Source organism: Chiloscyllium plagiosum, chromosome 11 (assembly GCF_004010195.1).
Source record: "Chiloscyllium plagiosum isolate BGI_BamShark_2017 chromosome 11, ASM401019v2, whole genome shotgun sequence".
Classification (NCBI taxonomy): Eukaryota; Metazoa; Chordata; class Chondrichthyes; order Orectolobiformes; family Hemiscylliidae; genus Chiloscyllium; species Chiloscyllium plagiosum.
Genome location: NC_057720.1, coordinates 24,257,806 through 24,282,196, shown reverse-complemented (window position 1 = coordinate 24,282,196; position 24,391 = coordinate 24,257,806). Strand labels below are relative to the sequence as shown.

At 40.2% G+C, this 24,391-nt stretch overlaps 1 protein-coding gene across 2 annotated transcripts in view; it reads right to left on the bottom strand.

Moving 5' to 3' along the window:
- The window catches only part of LOC122554223 (glycogen debranching enzyme-like), a 103,231-nt gene that overhangs the window by 16,360 nt on the left and 62,480 nt on the right, over nt 1-24,391 (bottom strand). For both annotated transcript variants that reach the window (XM_043698894.1, XM_043698893.1), the window contains exons 18-26: nt 22,464-22,588; nt 21,668-21,777; nt 21,418-21,552; nt 18,820-18,950; nt 17,491-17,627; nt 16,252-16,385; nt 11,705-11,880; nt 11,105-11,207; nt 3,963-4,188 (exon numbers count right to left, since the gene is read on the bottom strand). In XM_043698894.1, the coding sequence (XP_043554829.1) occupies nt 3,963-4,188; nt 11,105-11,207; nt 11,705-11,880; nt 16,252-16,385; nt 17,491-17,627; nt 18,820-18,950; nt 21,418-21,552; nt 21,668-21,777; nt 22,464-22,588 (1,277 nt within the window). The remainder of the gene's footprint in view (nt 1-3,962; nt 4,189-11,104; nt 11,208-11,704; nt 11,881-16,251; nt 16,386-17,490; nt 17,628-18,819; nt 18,951-21,417; nt 21,553-21,667; nt 21,778-22,463; nt 22,589-24,391) is intronic.

Genomic DNA, 24,391 nt, shown 5'->3' with positions numbered 1-24,391 from the left:
TTAGATTATTATTCTTTTGTTATTTCTAGTTAAACTTTTACTCCTGACTCTGGTTTAAACAAATACCCATCAAAATATGAGTGGCCTAGTTCTGTGGCAGTGGCAAATGAACAGTATTAGAAACACAAAAACATAGAAAATAGGACTAGAAAGGCCTTTCAACCCCTTGAGCCTGATCCATCATTCAACATGGTAATGGCTCATCAATGAGTAAATATCTTAATCCTGCCCTCTCCCCAAATCCCTTGATCCTATTAGCCAGAAAATCTATATTCTTGAAAACACAATGTTTTGACCTCAACCGCTTTCTGTGGTCGTGCATTCCACAGGCTCACCACTCTCTGGGTGAAGAAATTTCTCCTTAGCTTAGTCCTAAAAGTTTTAGGATAAGAGATAAACCTATGATTCCTGGTTCTGGATTCTACCACCATCAGAAGCATCCTTCCTGCATCAACCCTGTCCAGTCCTGTTAGAATTTTATAGGTTTCTATGAGATTTCCCCACATCCTTCTAAAGCCCAGCAAATACAATCCCTATCAACTCAATCTCTCCTCATCTATCAGTTCTGTCATTCCAAGACTCAAATTGGTAAACCTTAGCTGCTGTTCCTCTATAGCAAGAGCATCCTTCCTCAGATTAGGAGACCACAACTGCACGCAGTAGTATCTCACAAAGATCCTGTATAATTGCAGCAGGACAGCCTTGCCCCTCTCCTCAAATCAGGTCTCTATGAAGGCCAACATAGTTTGCCTTCTTTACTGTCTACTACAGTTGAAACTTTATTGCTGGAACAGCACAGCAGGTCAGGCAGCATCCAGGGAACAGGAGATTCGACGTTTCGGGCACAGGCCCTTCTTCAGGAAAGAAGGGCCTGTGCCCGAAACGTCGAATCTCCTGTTCCCTGGATGCTGCCTGACCTGCTGTGCTGTTCCAGCAATAAAGTTTCAACTTTGATCTCCAGCATCTGCAGACCTCACTTTCTCCTTACTGTCTACTACACCCATGCATTTATTTTCAGCAACTGGTGCACAAGGACACTCATGTCTCTTTGAATATTGTCCCCTCTCAATTTACAGCCAAATAATAATCTGCCTTCCTATTTTTGCTACCAAAGTGATAACCTCACATTTATTCACATTATACTATTCAGAAGCTATTGATTTTCTCTCCCACTGATTTATCCTTCTTCCATCACAAATGGATTTAGCTCATCTACCATGCTTTTGTGCATCCACTCAGACTGTCCAAACTACACTGCAACATTTCTGCATCCTCCTTACAACTCATCCTTCCACCCAGCTTTGTATCATCTGCAAGTTTTGAGAAATTACATTTAATTCCCTCATCTAAATAGTTAACATATGTTCTGAATAATTGGGGTCTGAGAACCAATCCCCGCAGCACCCCACTGGTCACTGCCTGTTGTTCAGAATAAGACCACTTCCCTAGAGATTTTCTTTTTTTTGCACTTGAAAATCAAATAGTGTTACCCCCACCCACCCAAGTACCCATACTGCTACCTTTGGGGATCTGAGACTTTGTGAATAGGACAACTAAAGGTATTTCTTCTTATCTAATCAATTGAAGACTTCTTCCTGAGGATGTGCTCACAAAACTAGGATAAACACATTAGAAGTTTACTTAATGTCAAATTATGCATAGCAGTAGTTTCCAAACTGAGAATTGGTGACTCAGAAACAGCAAATCAACCTCCCCCTCCCTCTGAAACTATGCCTCACGAAGGCAGAAAGGCCAAAGCAGGATTTGGCCTTGCCCTTGCTCTGCTCTTCTTAGTTTACAGAGAAGAGTTCTACCAGTTCCAACATGATAAACAATGCTTGAACTATGTACAAGCTATTGATTTCTTCCTCCACTGATTTATCCTTCTTCTATCACAACTGCCTCATGGCTCCAACTCAACAGTTATGGCCTGGCCCCACACCTTTCTGTCTATTCTCACGATTTAAAACAAATGTTGTCTGCAGTATCTTGGCCATGACTCCGTCCTTCTCCCTAGCAATTGTCTGAGACTGCACACGAATTCTTGTAACTTGTCGTATTCGATCCCAAGATGAATTTTCAAATGTACATTTGGGATATCTCTAAGACAAACTATTCCCACTTCATTACATCCATCAACAGCTTTGGAATCCCTCTCCCCCCCCATTTTCCTTCTTTAACAGATTCTTTAGAACCTTCATCCTCAACCAGGGGTTTTGATTAACCGCATGAATATCTGTCTATGTGGACCATAGGTTGATTTATTTCTGAAATGCCTTGAGACATGTTAAAATGTGCTATGCAAATGAAGTTGTTGGAGTGAACTATATTTAATGTGTCTTAAGGCAGTACTATGTTATTTATTATGCAACTTATGGTTATTATGTATTGTTCTTATGGTTAATGAGTACAGAAGCTATCAATTTCTATTCAGAGTAAAAGACCTCAGAACAAATTACAGCTTTTGTTGCCTGTAAGTTTTTATGTATGTTGGCAGGGTGAGAAAGGGGTAAGGGGACAGATATTTTAAGCTTTTGTTGTACCAACAACAACAATACAAGATCACCACTGTTGTTTGAAAGGCACGCTATTATTCAGAGACTACTGAAGAGAAAACAAAATAGGTAGCATTTTGTACTATTCTATTCAACCCTTTATTTGTGAAGTAAATCAAGGCATTTCTCTGACTGAAATTAAATTTAAAGACAAGAACTGGACTTAAATAGTAAACCACAGGGAGCTGAATCTGTAGAAAATAGTAATATTAATTGTACTTCAAGGTCACAACAAATTGGGATAGTTAAGCAAGGTCAAGGAGTTATGTTTGGTATGTAAATACTGTTGGAGGACGGTGAAGCCAACCTGGGTTGCAAGTACAATTTAGCAAGCACAGCATTTGTTGCATGTCTCCAATTGCTCTTGAACAGAGTGGCTTACTAGATTATTTCAGAAGACAGCCGATCACATTTTTGAGGAACTGGAGTCACATGGAGGTCAGACTGGCTAAAGATGGCAGATTTACAACCAGATGCAGTTTAAACAATAATAACAATAAGTTGTCGTGGACACCATTACTTAGAACAGCTTTTTTGTTCCAGAATTATTAACTGAATTTAAATTTCACCAGCTGCCATGGTGGGTTTGAATTTACATTCCTAGAGTGTGAGTCTGTGCTTCTGGATTAGTGGGACAGTGACATTATCCTAAAGGGACTGTAAAATGAGGCCTTTAGACACCATGTTTTCAGAGAAGCTCTCCAAGTAAACTGAGTGGCAATGACATGTAGCTTATGTTAATCTGGGAATTTAGATAGATCTAAAAGTTTCTGGAGACAATTATCAGTGTTGAAAAAAACTATTTTGTTCTTGAGGAAAGAAAGAATTCCTTTCTGAGAGTTTGGTTTTGAATCTAATACCGAAGTTTGTCTTATAATTTGTCTTGCATTCTTGGTAAGCATAACATGATTCTTTTTGTTAGTTGCTTAAATAGTCTTCAGTTGTTAAATAAGTTGTATTATTTAATTATATTTAACAAAATTTGATATTATTCATTACTTAGTGCCTTAGCCTTGCCTGATGGGATACTCTGCCAAATTTGGAACAATTGAACTATACAGTTTGAAGGGGTCTTTTAATTAGGCCTGTGCTATCAAAATAAACTAATCAGAATGATCTAAAGAACTTTTTAAATCTGACAAATATCTTGAAGTACCAATGCTACACCAGCAGAGTAGTGCATTTATACAGTCATAGAGTCATTGAGATGTACAGCATGGAAACAGACCCTTTGGTCCAACCCGTCCATGCTGACCAGATATCCCAACACAATCTAGTCCCACCTGCCAGCATCCGACCCATATCCCTCCAAGCCCTTCCTATTCAAATACCCATCCAAATGCCTCCTAAATGTTGCAATTATACCAGCCACTTTGTGCCATAATTAAAGGTGAAGGAAATAATTACCACAGTGCCTAGGTCAAGAGCTGGAGACTGGTCAGTAGGATATAGTCGAGATATAGGACATTTGAGAATTTTCAATCCATTCTCAACCTTCAAACAGTAATCCTGAATACACTGCAGCCACCACCAGACAGCATCTCTACAATTGTATCGAGCACATATTCCATGACCAAGTAGATTTGGAATTAGTCCATGCCGCAGAGTAGTGGCAAATGCAAGGATTATATTCCTGGAATTAAATTATATATATTTAGTACCGATAGGGGTACAGGTTTTTTTGAAACAAAGACAACTAATTTTCATGAATTCAACAGCAATAACTGCAAAACAAATGAAATCTGAGACGCAGACCACCCAAACTGGCTTGATCACATGAAACTCCAATACCTGTTAGATGAAAAAAAATTTGGGTCAAAATGGTAGACTCACAAAACGGCTTTGATATCTAAAGTCCATTCACTTTTAAAAAAAATAGCCAAGTATTGCCAGCACTGGAAATCAGAAATAAAAGCAGAAAACACTGCATAATTCTCAGTCAGTCTGGCAGCATGTGTGGAAGAGAGAACAAAGTTGAAATGTCAGGTGTTTTGTTTTATTTTTTTCTTAGGATGTGGCTATATACCACTTCTTTTTTGGAAAAAGGAAGCTACTGTTCTCAGGCTCTCAGGTAGAAAATGAAAAAGGGCAAAATATTGTGCTCTTCTATTTAACCATCATTGTGGTTCGCAGTACAGGTTTGTACTTCTATGGAATCAATATTCTAATCATGGAATCATTGGAAGGTTACAGCATGGAAGGACATTTGGCCCAGTGTGTCTGTGCTAAAAGGTACTCAGATAGCCCAACTCCGCATTTTTTTCCTCTTCATGTGAATATAAATTCTCATTGAAAGCAAAGACTGAGCATGCCTTCACTACATTCTCAGGAGCACATTCCATATCTAACCACTTGTTGCAGAGAAATAGATTTTCACATGTTGTCACTGCTTCTTTTGCCAATTGCCTTAATCAGCATTCTCAGATTCTTGATCCTCTCCCAAATGGGAATGGTTTCTCTCGATCTACTCTGCCCCGAACCTCATGATTTTGAGCATTTCTATCAAATCTCCTCTCCAAGGACAGGGCCCCAGATTCACCAATTAATCCACATAACAGAAGACCATCATACCTTCACACTTCCTTTCACATTGATCCTAAATTTTTCTTTCAGAATTATTCACAATACGTCTACTGAGGCTGAATCATTGTTTTCAAAAGCTTCCTGATCACTTGCTTGCTTTTGTATTTTGAGCCTCTACCTTTTACCATCTTGGGTTGACCTTGAATGAACAGGTCGATCCAAAAAAAAAGCAATCTCTAATGTGAATATCTATGAAAAAATAGTAACTATTTGAAGACAGAACAGTTAGGAAGCTGGGTTGAAGTGTTATTCGGTCACTTTCAATGATCAGAGACACTCAAACTCTTGTGAGAGAATGGGCAAGGGAGAATTAGAATCCTTTTCTACTGTTAACATTTCTTACACTTGCAGGACAACAGACACTTTTTTTAAAATTGCATCTTGCTTTAAAGTTCCTACTTCACTGTGTATAAGAGAACACTTGGCTAAATTGGTTGTAAATTAAATCGGTTTCCAAATTGGAAAACTTGCATAGATCAGTTAGTGCATCCCCTCTCCCACTTACTTGAAAACTCTGGGCTGAATCTTGCTCTTTTTGGTTTGAGTTGCATGAGTTTTGTTTTGGAGGGATTTCCAACATGAGGTCTAGTAGGCTCTCATCGCAGCTTACCAAACTTTCCTCTACTCTGCCCTTCCTGTCTGATTTCTGCCTTATCTTATCACACACTGATCCTGGAAGAACTCTCCACTCAGCATTCCAGAATGCATCATTGACCCTTATGCCTGTGCCATCTTGAAAAACCTATCGTGCACTTGGACAAGCACAGTCAATCTAGAACTGTTCTGCACAGTTCCGACATGGCAGAAAGGATCAAATCAGCAATCTGCTGAGAGGGCATGGACCAGGAAGTCCTACTGAAAGTGGGCTTCCTCCTCCCCAAAGACCAGCAGTAGAGGCCAAGACACTTAGTCTGATGTTGCTACCTCGTATGGGCAGTCTCAAACATCACTCTTGGAAGAAGGTCAATGACATTCTCCACCCCACCATGGTTAAGTGCCACCCATCCTCTCTCCGATACCTCACTATCTCTGCTACTGTATCTACCTCCCACCAATGCTCACAATCGATCATTCTCAGTGCCTACAAAACATCTTCATTCACCTGCTGGCATTCGCCTTAACTCTGGACACCACTAACCCAGTTTGCCCTCTGTGCCTAATCACTTGCACAGGCCACCTCCCCACCTGCAGTGCAAGCAATAGCTGTCCCACTCATTTTCTTCTTCCTTAATATCTGCTTCTCTCTTATTCCAGGAGGAAAGCACCTCTAATAGGGCAGAGGGAGTCAAGACTGGTAGTGGGACAACTGAAATTTAACTCTTCAGCCTTTATGTGAAAAGCATCCTGACTGACCGCCTCAAGTGGCTGGCTGATCATTTCCAAGCCCCTACCTTGATATTGGGGGCTGCCCCTGACTTCCTGTGGCAGAAGCCAGAGATTATTCTCCCTGACTTAACTGAGACCTGCTGCCAACCATGACACGCTTCCTTCCTTTGTGTCTGTACTAAATGGCATGACAAGACTGCAGCCTGGTATCTCTGGCTGAAGGGCACATGCAAAAAGGTGAGGCAAGTTAGGTGTTACGAGGTGTGCCTTTAAGAAGGATTTGATCCTGTCAAGTTTCTTTTGAAAGCAAGTGTTCCAAACTTGGAGACAAACTATCTGCTTTGAGCTACCTTTGTTTTTTTTTAAAAAGGTTGGAATAATAGATGTAGCATGAAGGGATGGTGTCAAGCTCCCACAGAACCAGGATTTTAGTTTTAGCTTTCAGTAGCTGTTGAGATCTTGAAGCTGGATGTGGAAGTTTTCATTCCTCTTTCTCTTACAGCTAAAAGCATGGGTTCTGTTTGTGCTGCCAGAATTGCATGTGGGACAATCTGAAATGTTCTGAATTTGCCATTGTTAAATGTGTGTTTATGGGATGTTTCTACATTGGAACAGTTATTGTTTAGCAGTTAAATAATCTATTATTCTGTTAAGTTTTCCAATAGAATTAAGTTATTCCAATTCATCTTTCTTTTGTTTGTATTTTAACTATAGTATAAAAAGAAAGTGTGCTTCGCTTCAAGCTTGAAAGTTGACCAATCAAATTGCATCCAGAACACAATGCCTTTAAAAATAAGAGAAGTTGGGGTCCAGGCTATCTTCTTAATATATTTTGAGGGGGTTTGATCTAGTCCATAACATAGGAATATGGTGAACGTCCAGGTTGGGTCAAAGTGATTGAGAACTATGAAAGTGAGTAGAGAGCTCAGGCATACAACTTGGTGTTGGATGTGCATCTACTGGAGCAGCACTAAAATCAGATACATCCAGCAAGTGGATCGAAGGTGTGCCATGAAAGTTCTTAAGAGATTGGAATATATCAGATGCGAATGTCTATGGACATTGAGTGGATGTGACTGATGCCCATGAAGTGTGCTCTGAGATGCTGATGTCCAACATGGACTTTGTCCAGAGCAAGCAGTGAACTGAACTCACCGGGTAACTGCTCTGGTTTCCATGTCAAGCTTCTCCACCTGAAACTAGTCTGATAAGATAGAAGGCTGAATATTAATAAGGTGAGTTGAGCTGTCAACAAGGCACTTGAGAAGCAATAATCCTCAAATGGCAACTCTAGAAACTCATCAAGCAGTTTGTCAAAGCATAAAAGACGTTGATATCAATGTCACTAGACTTCTCACCATGGCCGATATCCCACACCCTATTAGGATTCAGATCTATATTTCCAACCTTTTTCAGTTGTGATGAAAGATCATCAACTTTAAATACTGGAGTAAAGTTCAGCTAAATATCAATTTGGGGAGTTACATGGAGGGTTTCTCTCTGTGAACTCTAGTAGGATCTGTCACATAATTATTTGTTGGTCACCACATCATATATGCATCTGTAGCACTGATCTCGCAGAATCTTGCACTCACCAGTGGCAGACAGACTTGGTGCTGCTGGACATTTGGGATTTCTACTACTGGTCTCATATTTAAAAACCAGCTGAGAATCAGGTCATTGACTGTCTGCCACTAACTGTCCTTTACAGTACATTTGGTGGGCAGGGAAACAAAAAGATAAACCTTCTGAAGGCACCCATGTGCCACAGGTGATACTTCATGTGAAGTAGAATTTCACATTCCTAAATGTGCTGGCACAACACCTCATCACATACAAAAAAAAAATACTACATTTGCTTCTGGGACTAAACAGGAGCTGCTTGCTTTTGAGAACAAACAAATTTCCAGTCATTGACTGATCACTTCCCCCAACTCAGATCTATTGGAATTGAACATCAATTAAATCCTGTCTGACTTTTTGCATTCAGCATTACACAGCTTTACCAGTGAAGGTGATGCTCCTCCTGATCAATGTTCTCGTCTTCCTCAAAAGACTACTATTTCTTATTTTTCTAACTTATATTTTTACTATAAATCCATAATGCAGTTTAACCTTTCCTTTTTATTTTCTCTATTTTTTTGTACCCAAGATTTATCCCTAGGTACTATGTAGCTAAGATGGCGCCATGTGCTGGTGACACTTTTCACTGTACTCCTTTTCTTTTGTAAACTTAATTCTAATTCTGTTGCTCTGCCAATTCTACAATGTCTATCATGCCATCTCTTTTGATTGCTCCAGTTGTGGAGTGAACAGAATGCAAGGATTATACAGCCCACACTGTCTGTTGTGTACTGCAAGGCTCCCCCAGACCAATCCAAACATCAGAACCTCATCTTCAGGAGGCCTATCTACTGCTCAACAATGGTACTGGTAGAGGACAATACTGGACTGTATTGTATCTACACTTGGCTGTAGGCAGTGGGTAGCATAATAGAGTCACCAGCAGTGGTTGCAGAGGCTTGCCTTAGTGTCTAAGTACTAGTCCTTAAAGGCACCCAGACCCTGAAACAAAGCAAAAAATTAAGATTTGTCAAGGATATAGGCATAAGGGCAGTTTATCAGGGAGCTGGTTCAGAATTCTAAGATGCTGCACCGATGATCACAGATAATTAGTCAACTATGTTATGATATGGCACTCTCAACTTAAATTGTGACCTTACTGGAAACATAGATGATTCTTGACAGAATGGCTCAGAGATTGTTTCCTCACGCGGGAAAATTTAGGATCTGCGAGCATAATCTCATAATATGGGCATGCCAGCTGGGACGGAGATGAGGAAACATTTCACCTCTTAGAGGGCAGTCAATTGTTGGAATTCTTTATCACAGAGGGTTATCAAAGCCAGGTTGTTAAGTCAAGGCTGAAACACATTTTTGATCAGTAAAGGAATCAAGGGTTATGGGATAAGGCAGGAAAGTGAAATTGAGGATTATAAGATCCATCATATCACACCGAACAGGGCCCATGTCTGCTCCTATACCTCATGGTCATGATCAAATGTTAGTGCATGCAAACAGGACTCACTACTCACTCGCAAGATTCTCAACTTGCCATTAAAACCTTACGATGAAAAATCAGACTTATGTTAATCAACATCAGGGATCTCATTTTTCAATCTTAGCAAATCTTCCTAACTGACTCAACATTTGGGGGCCAGGAAAATTCCATCCATTAACTCCAGTGTCTTTCACAGATTCTGCCTGAACTACTTAGTTTTTATAGCATTTTTTGCTTTAGTTTTAATTTTGAACAAACTAACACATCATGTCTTTATTCTCGAATTTACTGCCATTTTTCGTTTAGATTACCCACCAAACAAATTCAACATTCGCTTCTAGGACTAAAGAGGGGCGACATGCTTTTTGTGCAACACACAGCTCTTGTTAGTGTAATTCTTTGATAAAAAAATGATAGTTGCTCATTTACGCACTTTTCAAGTTTTGACAAAGGGTCATTACTTTGAAATAACATCACATTGATTCTCTTGATGCTGCCTCACTTGCTGAATGTTTCCAGAAACTTCTGCTTTTGTTTTTATTATGTCATCCTCTTGGGTTTCAGAAAAAAGATTAGATTAGATTAGATTAGATTAGATTAGATTACTTATAGTGTGGAAACAGGCCCTTTGGCCCAACAAGTCCACACCGCCCCGCCGAAGCGCAACCCACCCATACCCCTACATTTACCCCTTACCTAACACTACGGGCAATTTAGTATGGCCAATTCACCTGACCTGCACATCTTTGGACTGTGGGAGGAAACCGGAGCACCCAGAGGAAACCCACGCAGACACGGGGAGAATGTGCAAACTCCACACAGTCAGTCGCCTGAGTCGGGAATTGAACCCGGGTCTCTGGTGCTGTGAGGCAGCAGTGCTAACCACTGTGCCACCGTGCCGCCCCAAAAGGTTGTACAAATTTTCATTGAAATTCAATCAGAGCAAAATGAAAAATAGGAGTACTCATTTAATAATGCAGGAGTTAAAGATCCTTTTCTCCAAACTCACCAACAGCAATAAATTCATTCTAGTCAAGTGCAGCACAAAGAACCTTAAAACATTGCAAGAATCATAATATCAAAAATCACATAACACCAGGTTATAGCTACACTAGCTACCTGACGAAGGAGCAGCACTCCAAAATCTTGTACTTCAAAATAAACCTGTTGGACTTTAACCTGGTGGTGTGAGATTTTTAACTTTGTCCACCCCAATCCAATACTGGCATCTTCAAATCAAGAATCATAATGTCACTCCTCTGATGTCTGCAGACTCAATCAACAGGCACTAGTTAAAAAGGACTGTAGTGTGTTGCTTACATATATAGTGAAGTTTCACTATATTTTCAGAAAACAAAATTTGGATGTAGAGACAAATGTAAATCAAAGAGATTGAAGTTTGCCAAGAGCACAAAAAAAGACAGAAGTGTGGCGTGTTCCATTGTGGACATTGCACAGGCACAACACCATGGATAGAATAACTCCCTTTGGGCCAAATAGCCACTGCACATACACACACACATTTGCCCGGAAATATCTCTCCAACATTTCTCAGATTCTACATATGATAATTCCTTACCTGGCCTCTAAGTAGCGTCCCGTTACCAGCATTAGACCTCGGAGAGAAATGAAAGTATCTCTACCCCAACAACGGAATAATCCAGCAGAAAAGTGTGGTAACCCTTAGTAAGAAATTTGAAAAACCTATTTAGAAGAGATAGAATCGAAAAATAAAGAGGTGCAATTTCCTTTCAGCAAATCAATGTAGAAGGAAATTACTCCTGTTACACGGTACTCCAGTGTGAGCAATTCACATTCATACAAAATTATGTTGTGAGTAGAACACCCTTTTCACATTATAAGTTTGCTACAGAGTCAAAATGCTAAATAGTACTAACTCATTATGACAATCTCGCTCCAAAATGTTAAACATTTCCCCAATGATACAGAAGATATCAAATTTGAAATATCCCAAATTGTGAAAATGATGGACAAAATTGTTCTCATTACACGGACTTGTTTTGACAATTTTTTTAAAAAACCGTTGAGATTAGTTGTAAAACAGGAAAATTAGGATAATACACATTGCCTAGGATTCCTGAAATTCAGCTTTGTGAAAAAGACATCATAATAAACTTTCAAAACATTTAAGTACATGATCAGAAGCAGTGTTGTTTACCTGCTGCTAACGAAACACAGCACTGCTCGATCTCACCAGTAATGTAATTATGTCTAGTCGGAACACCTTCTATGCATTCAGACAGTTTTGGAAGAGCAGGAAATCTTCCCACTCCACACATCTGCAGTGAGCTCAGAGCAAGTTGCTTCACAAATGATGAGCCATTCTGCACAAAGCTACAAGAAAATGAAAACTGTATCAGCAGAAATCTTAGCATGAAGAATTTAAAGCTTTACACATCATAAATGCCCAATTTTGTCAATTCTTCCTTTGTGCAAATCCAACTATCAGCCCTGCCCACCTTCTTAAATGAAAAATCTAAATACATTTGGGGACCAACCAGCAATGTTATGGCTGTTGACAGTGCACAATTAATTAAACAAATGGGGTTGGTTAGCTCATTTGGCTGGATGGCTGGTTTATAAAGCAGAGCAATGCTGAAAGCATGGGTTCAATTGCTGCATTGGTTGATGTTACCATGAAGGATTCTCCTTCTCAATCTCTCCCCTCCTCTAAGGCATGGTGACCTTCAGGTTAAACCACCATCAGTGATCTCTCTTTGTAGAAAGAGATAGCATTATGGTGACTTAACTTTACCTTTTTGTTAAAAGGAGTGAATCACCATGGACTTAATGCTCATATGTTAACATCAGAAGGCAGGGAGAATACGTTAAATCCATCAGGCAGTTTGCTTGCAATTTACCCATCCATCTGCCCCCACTGCAATCACAGCAGTGGTAGAAGGATCTCATCTGCTGGCAGTGTTGGGGGAAAAGCTCCTTATTGGGCACTCCAATGCTTCATTAAATCTAGCTGCACAAGCTTTGCCATCACAACCTGGGAGTAATAATAAATTAAATTTAACTCTACTACAAATCTATAATAATCAATAACTGGTCTCTTCACAATCTGAGGATATTCCAAAGCACTTACAAGCCAATGGAAGAACTTTTGCAGTCACGGTTGTAATCTATGAAAGCTTAGCAGCCAAGGTTTGTGCTGCTAGAATCTGCAAATGCTCATGAGATAACCGGAAGGACAAGTTGATAATGACCAGGTACTTAGGAAACCTCCCTGTTCTTCTCGGTTTATTTTATTTTCACCTAAAAGAGGTGATCTGATCCAGCATCTCTAGTAATGCAGCTCAGTGTCGGTACTGCATTGAAACATCAGGCAGATTATATGCACAAATCTCTGGACTGGGGTTTGAACCCTGAATCACCTTAATCAGAAGCTAGAGTGCTGTCATTAAGGCTTGATTTCTAGCCAAAGAACAACAAGCCCTTGGAGCTCTGGGCCACTGTTATTGTGTCTTGATGTAACCCCCTGTCCAGGTCTTGAGTTGCTGCACAGATTTATCAGAACAATAAAATGTTCAAAGTTTGGGAGAAGATTTGTAGCTCGGGTGCTCGTTGTTGTGGTTCTGTTCGCCGAGCTGGGAATTTGTATTGCAGACGTTTCGTCCCCTGTCTAGGTGACATCCTCAGTGCTTGGGAGCCTCCTGTGAAGCGCTTCTGTGATGTTTCCTCCGGCATTTATAGTGATTTGTACCTGCGCTTCTGGTTGTCAGTTCCAGCTGTCTGCTGCAGTGGTCGGTATATTGGGTCCAGTCGATGTGCTTATGATTGAATCTGTGGATGAGTGCCATGCCTCTAGGAATTCCCTGGCTGTTCTCTGTTTGGCTTGTCCTATAATAGTAGTGTTGTCCCAGTCGAACTGATGTTGCTTGTCATCTGAGTGTGTGGTTACTAAGGATAGCTGGTCATGTCGTTGGTGTTCATGGATGTGGACCGTTAGCTGTCTTCCTGTTTGTCCTATGTAGTGTTTTGTGTAGTCCTTGCATGGGACTTTGTACACTACATTGGTTTTGCTCACGCTGAGTATCGGGTCCTTCGTTCTGGTGAGTTGTTGTCGGAGAGTGGCTGTTGGTTTGTGTGCTGTTATGAGTCCCAGTGGTCGCAGTAGTCTGGCTGTCAGTTTAGAAATGTTTTTGATGTATGGTAACGTGGCTAGTCTTTTGGGTTGTGACATGTCCTCATTCCGTTGTCTTTCCCTTAGGCATCTGTTGATGAAATTGCGGGGGTATCCGTTTTTGGCGAATGCATTGTATAGGTGTTCTTCTTCCTCTTTTTGCAGTTCTAGTGTACTGCAGTGTGTTGTGGCCCTTTTGAACAGTGTTTTGATGCAAGTTCTTTTGTGTGTCTTGGGGTGGTTGCTTTCGTAGTTTAGGACTTGGTCTGTGTGTGTGGCTTTCCTGTATACCTTTGTGGTGAAATCTCCGTTCGGTGTTCTCTGTACCATCACGTCTAGGAATGGGAGTTGGTTGTCCTTTTCTTCCTCTCTAGTGAATCTGATTCCTGTGAGTGTGGTGTTGATGATCCGGTGTGTGTTCTCTATTTCTGTGTTTTTAATAATTACAAAGGTGTCATCCACATATCTGACCCAGAGTTTGGGTTGAATTTGCAGTAAGACTGTTTGTTCTAACCTTTGCATTACCGCTTCTGCTGAGTCCAGAGATGGGTGAGCCCATGGGTGTGCCGTTGATTTGTTCATATTATTTGGTTGTTGAATGTGAAGTGTGTTGTGAGGCACAGGTCCAGTAGTTTGAGTATGCCGTCTTTGTTGATAGGTTCAATGTTCTATTGTCTGTTCTGTATGTCCAGCAGGTTGGCTATTGTTTCTCTGGCTAGGGATTCGTCGATAGAGGTGAACAGTGCCGTTACATCGAATGAGACCATAGTTTCTTCCTTGTCTATGTGTATATTTCTGATGATGTCCAAGAATTCCTGTGTTGATTGTATAGAGTGTCTGGATCTGCTGATCAGGTGTTTCAGTTTCTGCTGTAGTTCTTTAGCCAGTTTGTGTGATGGTGTCCCTGGTAGTGATACTATGGGTCTGAGTGGGATGTTTGGTTTGTGCACTTTAAGTAGTCCATAGAATCTGGGGGTGTTGTAAGTCCTAAACTACGAAAGCAACCACCCCAAAACACAAAAGAAGTTGCATCAAGACACTGTTCAAAAGGTCCACAACACACTGCAGTACACCAGAACTGCAAAAAATGAGGAAGAAGAACACCTATGCAATGTATTCGCCAAAAACAGATACCCCCGCAATTTCACCAACAGATGCCTAAGGGAAAGACAATGGAATGAGGACATGCCACAACCCAAAGGATTAGCCACACTACCATACATCAAAAACATTTCTGAACTGACAGCCAGACTTCTGTGACCACTAGAACTCATAACAGCACACAAACCAAAAGCCACTCTCAGACAAAAACTCACCAAGACGAAGGACCCGATACCCAGCATGTACAAAATCCCATGCAAGGACTACACAAAACACTACATAGGATAAACAGGAAGACAGCTAACAGTCCGCATTCATGAACACCAACTAGCCACGAAACGACATGACCAGCTATCCTTAGTAGCCACACACGCAGATGACAAGCAACATGAGTTTGACTGGGACAACACTACTATTATAGGACAAGCCAAACAGAGAACACCAGGGAATTCCTAGTGGCATGGCACTCATCCACAGATTCAATCACATCGACCTGGACCCAATATACCGGCCACTGCAGCGGACAGCTGGAACTGACAACCGGAAGCGGCAGGTACAAATCACTATAAATGCCGGAGGAAACATCACAGAAGCGCTTCACAGGAGGCTCCCAAGCACTAAGGATGTCACCTAGACAGGGGACGAAACGTCTGCGACACAAATTCCCAGCTCGGCGAACAGAACCACAACAATAAAATGGCTAAACACGTTAAATTATAAAGACAGGTTAAATAGTTTAGATGATAGACTCTCAGATTTAGTGGAAATAAAATAATTAACATGATAGAAAGCCTTTTCATCAGGAGCTGGAATATATAATAAGAAACAGAGCAGGTGAACAAAGAACAAAGAAAATTTACAGCCCAGGAACAGGCCCTTCAGCCTCCAAGCCTGTGCTGATCCAAATCCACTGACTAAACCTATCACCCAATTCCTAAGGATCTGTACCCCTCTGCTCCCCACTTACTCATGTATCTGTCCAGATGCACCTTAAATGAATCTAGCATGCCTGCCTCTACCACCTCTGCTGGGTGCTTTGAGAATATTATAATTAGAGCAAGACTACTTAGGGGTGAAATGAAAAACCACTTTTTTTGGGTTATGGTGTAAATCTGGAAAACTCTTCCCCAAGGCTAGCTTAAAACACGAAAACATATTTGAAAAAAAGAAATGAAAGAATGTATAACAAATCACTTTCAGATGCAGATCAGCTACCACTGAATGGTAGTAATGGTGAGGGACCATACGGTCCCATGTTCCTAACTGATCATCATCGGATATGTCATGCTACTCCTTTAAAGTCATGAAAAATTAATAAAAAAATGTTTACTGTCATGACATTTCCCCCTTGTCTAAAGTTTTTCACTTTGTGTGTGCAGGCTTTACAGGTTAACATATTAGCATCCTAACCTTCTGCACCACCATTACACTTCATCACCAATATATTTTTGTTCCAGCTTTAGCATCAAACGCACCTTGACATTTGATTCAATGTTATGTCCACAAGAGTTTTGTATGCCCCAACAAGGATTGCATCAAAGTAGCACGGGATAAGGTAGCGAGGTAGGTTTTTGACGAAAGCAAACATTGCTTCAAACCACTTACCAATCTATTAGAAAACAGAATGTCATTATATGATGTACTATGTTTCTAAGAAAATACAAAATGTCACTTAAATATTGATTTACTTTTTCTAATCACAAGCCATGATAAAAATTCTCCATTTCTGCAACATAAGTGCTTGTAATAATGATCAAATGCATGCATACATCAAACACAACATACAATCACTTAGTATAAAACCATTTATTAAAAATTCATTCATTATTGGTACATGGGCCAGCATTTGTTATCCATTACTAGCTGTTCGAGTAATAAAATGGTGAGTTGAGCTAACTTCCACTGAGTCATGTTAGGCTTACAATTTGAGAATTTGATAGGGTCTACATCTCACACTTTTCCACCAAGTTAAACAGGCTCCCTGTCTGCTCCCGGTTGTTATTTGCTTTGCTTACAAGTGTAAGACTCCTGTTTTAAAAAAGCATACTAGACCTATGACCTCAGACTGCCTCCTAGTCATTTTGCCTGTGTATCTCTTTGGTGAATTTTACTGAGGGATAAATACTGGTTGAGGCATAAGGGGAAACGCTGTGCTCTCCTAAGAAATGTCACAGGGTCACTTTATTTTCCAGCTGGGAACACAGACTAGGACTGGTTTTAAAGATGTGGCTGAAATATGCCACATTCAACAGCACAGCACCTGCTTTATACTGCACTGGAGTGTCAGCCCAGATTATCTGCTCAGGTGTCTGCAGTGGAACTCCCCACACTCTAATTTAGGATTTGAGGAAGTGCCAACTGAGCTACAGCAAATACTCTGTGGTCAAACTTTTGAACGAGTAGAATTTCTGCAAAAAGTAACAAGCAGCTCTTGAAATTTAAATGTGCTACTGCATTTTAATTCTTTATTCAGTCCTACATCTTTAAAGGAAAGGATTCAAATGCATGTTCAAAAATTTTATTACAAATGATAACAGTTAATTAAAATGTACAAGGACTTTTATTTTGTACTGTTCTAAACTTAACAAAAGGAGATCAGGTGTCTAAAAACTAGATATAGAGATGTGTGTTGAGGAGAATCTTGAAGGATGAAAGTCAGTTGGGGACCAAGATAGCTGAAAACATAACACTCAACACATCAATTAAGCTCATACCTCTTCAAGTTTGCCTCCACGTGAAATCAAACGATTAGAAATATAGTCCATCATCCAGTCTCCAGCCCTCAGGTTTTCACATAAAGGATGTCCAAGGTCATTCGTAGGTCTAATATCCGCAAGTACTGATATAAACCCTAAGTAGAGACAGCAGACTTAGTTCAAATTAGCTGCAGAGATATACTGTAATTCCATCCTTTTACTTAAAAGGAAGGTGTTGTGTTCTCATTGATCATGCAAACTATAACCCCCATAAAATATAATTGAAATTTTAAAGGCCAGTAGGATTTTTAAATTTAGATTATTTCAATTGGCAGTTTACCATTAAACTAAAAACTTATACTCGAAGTTGACTTGGAATTGGTCTTGGAAGCATAGTACTGCCACCCAGTGTTTCCAACAGATACTGCATGGACAATTATTTTACTGTATTCTTCCATTTTATTTCCCCATGTACTCTAACCCTCAAGCTGAAGGCATTGGTTTTTAACTGAGAAACTATTGTTGTGTTTAATGATAATCCTTCAGTGTAGTCAACAGCGAGTAGTCAGTGGCCTAATCATCGAAAGACATTGCTTTACAGCTTTATCCACACATGCATGTTCAAAATGGGCAGCTGGAGAGCAATCATGAGGAGAAACTCTGCTTCCGTTCTTTTATAACCTGAGGATAGTGAAGGCAATTGTGATCTCCCACTCCACTACATGGAGCTGAACCTTCACTTTGGTGGTATGTACACCTATTTATTCACTAGCTTAACCCAGCTGAGACTCAAGAAAATCTCCAGTTTTAAATTGCTGTTCTGCTTTACCTCCCTCTATCCTTCTCCACTCTCTTCCCAAACACCACAGCTCCCTTAATGGTCTTAAAATTTCACTGCTGTTCAGGTTCGTTTTCATAATTTGACAAAGTACGTTCAAAAATATAGAAATGGAAGTTGTAATTAAGTTGCCTCCTGAAATTCCAAACTCAGCTTATCTGTGCAGTTTTATAAGAAACAAATGAATATTACACAGAACTTTAACAAATCAAGGTTGCTGCAGTAATTTGTTCCATATATTAATTTAAAATAGACCTGAATATCTGGATAGAGTCATCATAGTTCCAGAGGACCATGGAACTGCTCTCTCAATAGACAGAGATGATTGGTGGTGGTTTAACCTGAGGATCATCAGGACTCAGACAAGGGAAGAGGTTTAGAACAAAAGTCCTTCATGGCAACTTCAGCCAGGAATTGAACCTATATTGTTGGCTTTATCTGCAACGCAAACCAACTGAGCTAAATAACTCATATCTGGATAAATGCAATCAAAAACAAGGTCCATGTACCTTGCAAGCCTGCATACTTCAAGGGTCCAATATTTGGAATACCATAGCAGCCACCTCCATCCTCCTGTTCCTCAAAGTCACATCGGTAAAGCAGCAGATTAAGATCAGCCAGTGTAATATCAGAGGCAACGCTGTTGATTATTTACAAACAGAAACACAGGATCAAGCGAACACAATATAATTATAGAAAAAGCAATTCATATTTGTTGATCAGCTATATAATTTTCTATTTCCTGATCTGCAAAACTATTCATTTTCTTTATTCTTGCACACAATGCAAAAGTGACTGGCAAGACCAATATTTTTACCCATATGTAATTGGCCTTGAACTGGTTGGCTTACTGGGCCATTCCAGAAGGCAGTTAAGAACCAGCTATATTACTGAGAGTCACATCTTGGCCAGATCAGGCAAGAATGGCATATTTTCTTCCATACAAAGGGAACTAAATGGGTTTTCACAAAAATTGATGATAGTCATCATGGCAATTGGGGCAGCACAGTGGCTCAGTGGTTAGCACTGCTGCCTCACAGCACCAGGATCCCAGGTTCAGTTCTAGCCTTGGGCGACTGTCTGTGTGGAGTTTGCACATTCTCCCAGTATCTGCATGGGTTTCCTCCGGGTGCTCCGGTTTCCTCCCACAGTCCAAAGATGTGCAGGTCAGGTGAACTGGCCATGCTAAATTGCCCATAGTGTTAGGTGCATTAGTCAGAGGGAAATGAGTCTGGGTGGATTACTCATCGGAGGGCCAGTGTGGACTGGTTTGGGCCGAAGGGCCTGTTTCCACACTGCAGGGAATCTAATCTCAATCATTACTGAGATTAGTTTTAGACATTTTCTAACCAACCTGTTGAGTTGTCATTGTAGGCAGCACTCAAAAATCAGGCCTTCTGATTTTGGCTCAAATACACTATTCACTAGAGCACAAGGGTCAATTTCTGTATAGATTTTGTTTTAAAATCAACCTGTCCAGGCATATATCTCTGGAGCAGGTGAGACTTGAAGGTCTTATGGCTCAGAGGTTGGGACACTACCTCTGCACCACAAGGGCCCTTTGAGATTAACTTTAAATTTGTCAAGTTAAATTCTACCAGCTGCCATGATAAGACTGAACTCATGACCCCAGTGCATTAGCCTGGACCTCAAGCTGATTAGCCCAGTGACCTCTATCACTATGTCACTTTATATAAGAGTAATCACATACGCACCTCTTTGTAAAAAGTACAGATTGTTAGGACATGGGTTCAGGGGTCTAGCAGTTTACAGAAGTGACAGAGTGAGTCTACCACACTCCAAACTATAATTTCTGATTACACACAGCAGAATTTGCAGCAATTCCTGTAGAATTGAAACCCTCTGATAACAAAGTGTCTATTTCCTTTATCTTGATGATTCTCAAGGTAAAGTTTGAAACACTTGCCAATCAAAAGAATACGGGCAAAATGGTATACTTTTTGAGCTATTAGAAGAAGCTATGCTATATTAGAATTTAGAAAACTATGATTCTAAGGCTGCAAAATTACTTTAGAAGGAATAGAATCTTAAAACTTGAGTGATTTTAGTAGAAAGTACTGATCTTCAAATTTGCTTATGAACATTATTGTAGGGTCATGCATTTTTGTCATGGTTAGCTGCTGAGACACAGTCATGTTTAAGTTAGTTTATCCCTTTAAGCGTCCTATGATAAATATTAAAAGCAGAGAATGCTGAACTCTTCAGCTGGTCTAGAAGCGTAGGGGATGCCCCACCACCTCCACCATGTTCAAATTCCTTCCAGCCTCCACCCAGCTACAAGCTTGCTCTGATCTCTACCTCACGTCGACCTCAATATCCCCCGAGCCACCAATGTGGCCTAGTGGGATCTGCCTGCCAACCCACTGAAAGTATAGAATTCCAGTCAACCCATCAGCTCTGCCTGAACCCTCTTCATCCTCAGCACTGCCCTGACCACCATGCCCTCTACAACCGCAATTACTCATGTCAAAGTCAAACATGAGAGTTTGATGGGCAGCACTATTGCTCCCCCATTGGCAGAATGCCTCTGCATTGTGCACTTGCACATACCACAAGATGCTTGCTCAGCAGCAAGAATGGGCCTTGGGTAATATCTTCCCTCACTGCCTGCAGAAACCTTGGATAAAGTTCTTCCTAAGAAGCCCACACCAGCACTGAGAATGGTCACTGCTTCATCCTCCTGCTCACTTCTTTCCAGGTCATTCTTCCTAAATTAGTAGGAGCCCATTCCCTCACAGGATGATTCAAGGAGTCGAAATGACACTATTGCTGTAATTGCTGTAAAACCACTTTGTGAGAATCTTATTAGACGGCTGTAATTTATGGTTTTGTCCCGATGGCCAATTTCACAAGTATTTTTTAATTACAGAATTAATTAACTCCAATAATCCCTCAGAAACTAGGGTCAAACTATATTTGCTATGTGAGAAATTAAGCATTTCTTGGCTAAACATCAGGTGTCAATGTAGATCAGCTATGACTTCAGTATATATCTTATTTCTTACTGTTTGATAAAATTTGAGTTATGTTTTCACAGAGTTTTATTTTAATTTCTCTAACTATATCATAGAAAATCTGCCACTTACGATTTAAATGATTGAGTCAGTATTGTTGGAGGAGCATTGTCAGCAATACTGCCAACTTTAAAATGAGGACTAAATTGAGCAAGATGATGGCGAAGAATTCCAACGGTTTCCTGGGCCTTTGCATCAAGGGTCACTCTACAAAGACATAATTGTGAAATGAAGAATATTTTAGAGACAATTGAAGTAAATGCAATTAAAATTGTGTAAACACAATTTATTTGGCACAAAATTGTACAACAACTTCATTTACCGAAAGATAATGATGCTTCCAGGAGGAAAGTTTTCAAAGTTGATTTTGTACACGTACTCGCTGCGATCTTTAGAAGTTACCTCTGTCTTAACAATGTTGCTGTTACTTAACTGGAAAATTAACATGAAGTTAGCAACTGAAACTTTTTGTATTAACAATCTTATCAAAGAGCACAACTGCCCTAATGTACTTTCATAACAATCTACAGACGAGATGATTAGATTCTCTACAGTGTGGAAACAGGCCTTTCAGCCCACACCGACCCTCCGAAGAGTAACCCACCCAGACCTATTCCCCTCTGACTAATGCATCTAACACTATGGGCAATTTAGCATGGTCAATTCACCTAACCTGCACATCTTTGGACTGTGGGAGGAAACCGGAGCACCCGGAGGAAACCCACGCAAACACAGGGAGAACGTGCAAACTCCACACAGACAGTTGAACGAGGCTAGAATCGAACCTAGGTCCCTGGTGCTATGAGGCAGCAGTGCTAATCACTAAGCCACTATGCCGCCCCTAATATCATAAAGGGGCCAACAAGCTAGATGGTTAGTGCATGATTCAGACCCGTGCTAATAGTGTGGACTCGATTCCTATTCAAGCTGAGGTAAGCTTTGGAACCGCCTCTCTGTCCACCCTGCGAGTAGTAGGCAATGGCAAAGATCACAAGCAATAAAAACTGTCAAGGCAACAATTCAGGATGAAACATCACCAGTGTAGCCTATGTGCCAAGCATGAATGATTTAATGCACGAGAAAATAAATAATACCATATAAAGAGATATGCTTTTCACCTGAATATGTTCTTTGATATTCACTGTATATTGAGGTAATCCATTAATGAAATATTTATCTCTTCTGTAATCATCAGTCTGCCTCTGCACCGTCATGGCTTCCATTACAATTTCAGTTATTTTACCTGTAATAAAAAAGGTGATATTGTGATGAAAGAGGTATAATTTAAATGTATACATTCATATAATTTTGGGCAGTTCAATTTGACCATAGAGTTAGATGAAAATGGCTTATTTACACAGTGGCTTTTTTTCTAATAAAATCAAAGTCAGCGTCCTTGTGAAACAATGACTTCACTCCAGTATTGCTCATAAAGCCACTTATAGAGTAATAGAGTCTTGCTGTATACTCTCGTGGTGTATTAATGGAAAATTGTTTATACTGTATAGACTGTAGAGTACACATTCATGGCCATTAGTTTGATTTCCATTTAGAGTAACGAATGATTGATTTTGGTTTAAAAAAACCCAGCGACAGAATGTTTTTGCGGCTGTGCAAGGGAGACCTGACTGGGACCAGAAGCAAGTTTAGCTTCTCTCCTGACAGGAGTTCAGGACTGTTCACAGAAATCGCAGTCACTCAGGAAAAGGAGGAGTGAGGCTACCAAAGGTTGGGTTTTCAAGTAAACCTGTTGTACTATAACCTGGTGTTGTGTGATTTTTGACAAGGGGAAAAGATAGTTCAGTTTGTGCAGCTACCAAACCAGTAGACTTTTTAGTTTGAAATCGGTAGGTTATTAGAAGCTGAGAAAGCTCAAAATTCTCAGTTTTGAGTATTTTATGTAAAACTACTTTTAAGCATGCAGAAAAAAAAGTACTGTGGAGTATTAGTTAAGTCGCAATCAGAGATCTATTCTAGAGGTAATTTCTGCAGACAGAGTCACTAGCACCTGAAGAAGGAGCGAAGCCCCGAAAGCTTATCTTTCAAAGCTAAACCTGTTGGACTATAACCCGGTGTCATGTGATTTTTGATCCAGTTTCATCTTACACATGGCAGCTAGATTCAACTTATATTAATATGGAGTTTTAAAAAAAGAAATTATGACAAGATAACAGGGAACTGGATCAGGACAAGATTGAGGCTACCATCTAAGTAAGTGTTTAATTAGTATTGAGGCGGCACGGTTTGGAGACTTACCAACAGAGAATGTAAAGGGATGTTAATATATGAACATTGTAATAATGGACACAGCAGTGCAAAGACCATTCAGTAATGTGTCTTGCAAAAAAAAAAGTCATGCAGTGAATGATGGAACGTTTCTCAAAATAACAGTTGATGAAGTGGTAAACTAACATCTACTCTGGCATAAGCACTCCATGTAAGAATTTACTTTAAATGCTTGGGACTCATGGTCAATATCAATTGGTATAGAAGAGAAATCAACAAACGCCGTCAGTGATGTATGATCATCCACACGCTTTGAAAGAGACAACAATTAGTTCCATTTACCTTATCACTCGCATATGCTGCTTGCCACGAGAAGGGCATTCATCAAAGCAGAGGTTTCAGAGAAAATTAGACAACCTTTGCAGCACTGCATAACAGCATCAGAAAAATAAATCCTGTTGAATGAATGTGTTACAGAGAGAAGGGCAGAAAGAAGGGCATGAAAACTCTTTGGCGGGTAGGATCAAGGATAACCCCAAGGCCTTTTATGCGTATGTGGGAAACATGAGAATGACGAGAACGAGGGTAGGTCCGATCAAGGACAGTAGTGGGAGATTGCGTATTGAGTCGGAAGAGATAGGAGAGGTCTTGAATGAGTATTTTTCTTCAGTATTTACAAATGAGAGGGACCGTATTGTTGAAGAGGAGAGTATGAAACGGACTGGTAAGCTAGTGGAGATACTTGTTAGGAAGGAAGATGTGTTGGGCATTTTGAAAAACTTGAGGATAGACAAGTCCCCCAGGCCTGACGGGATATATC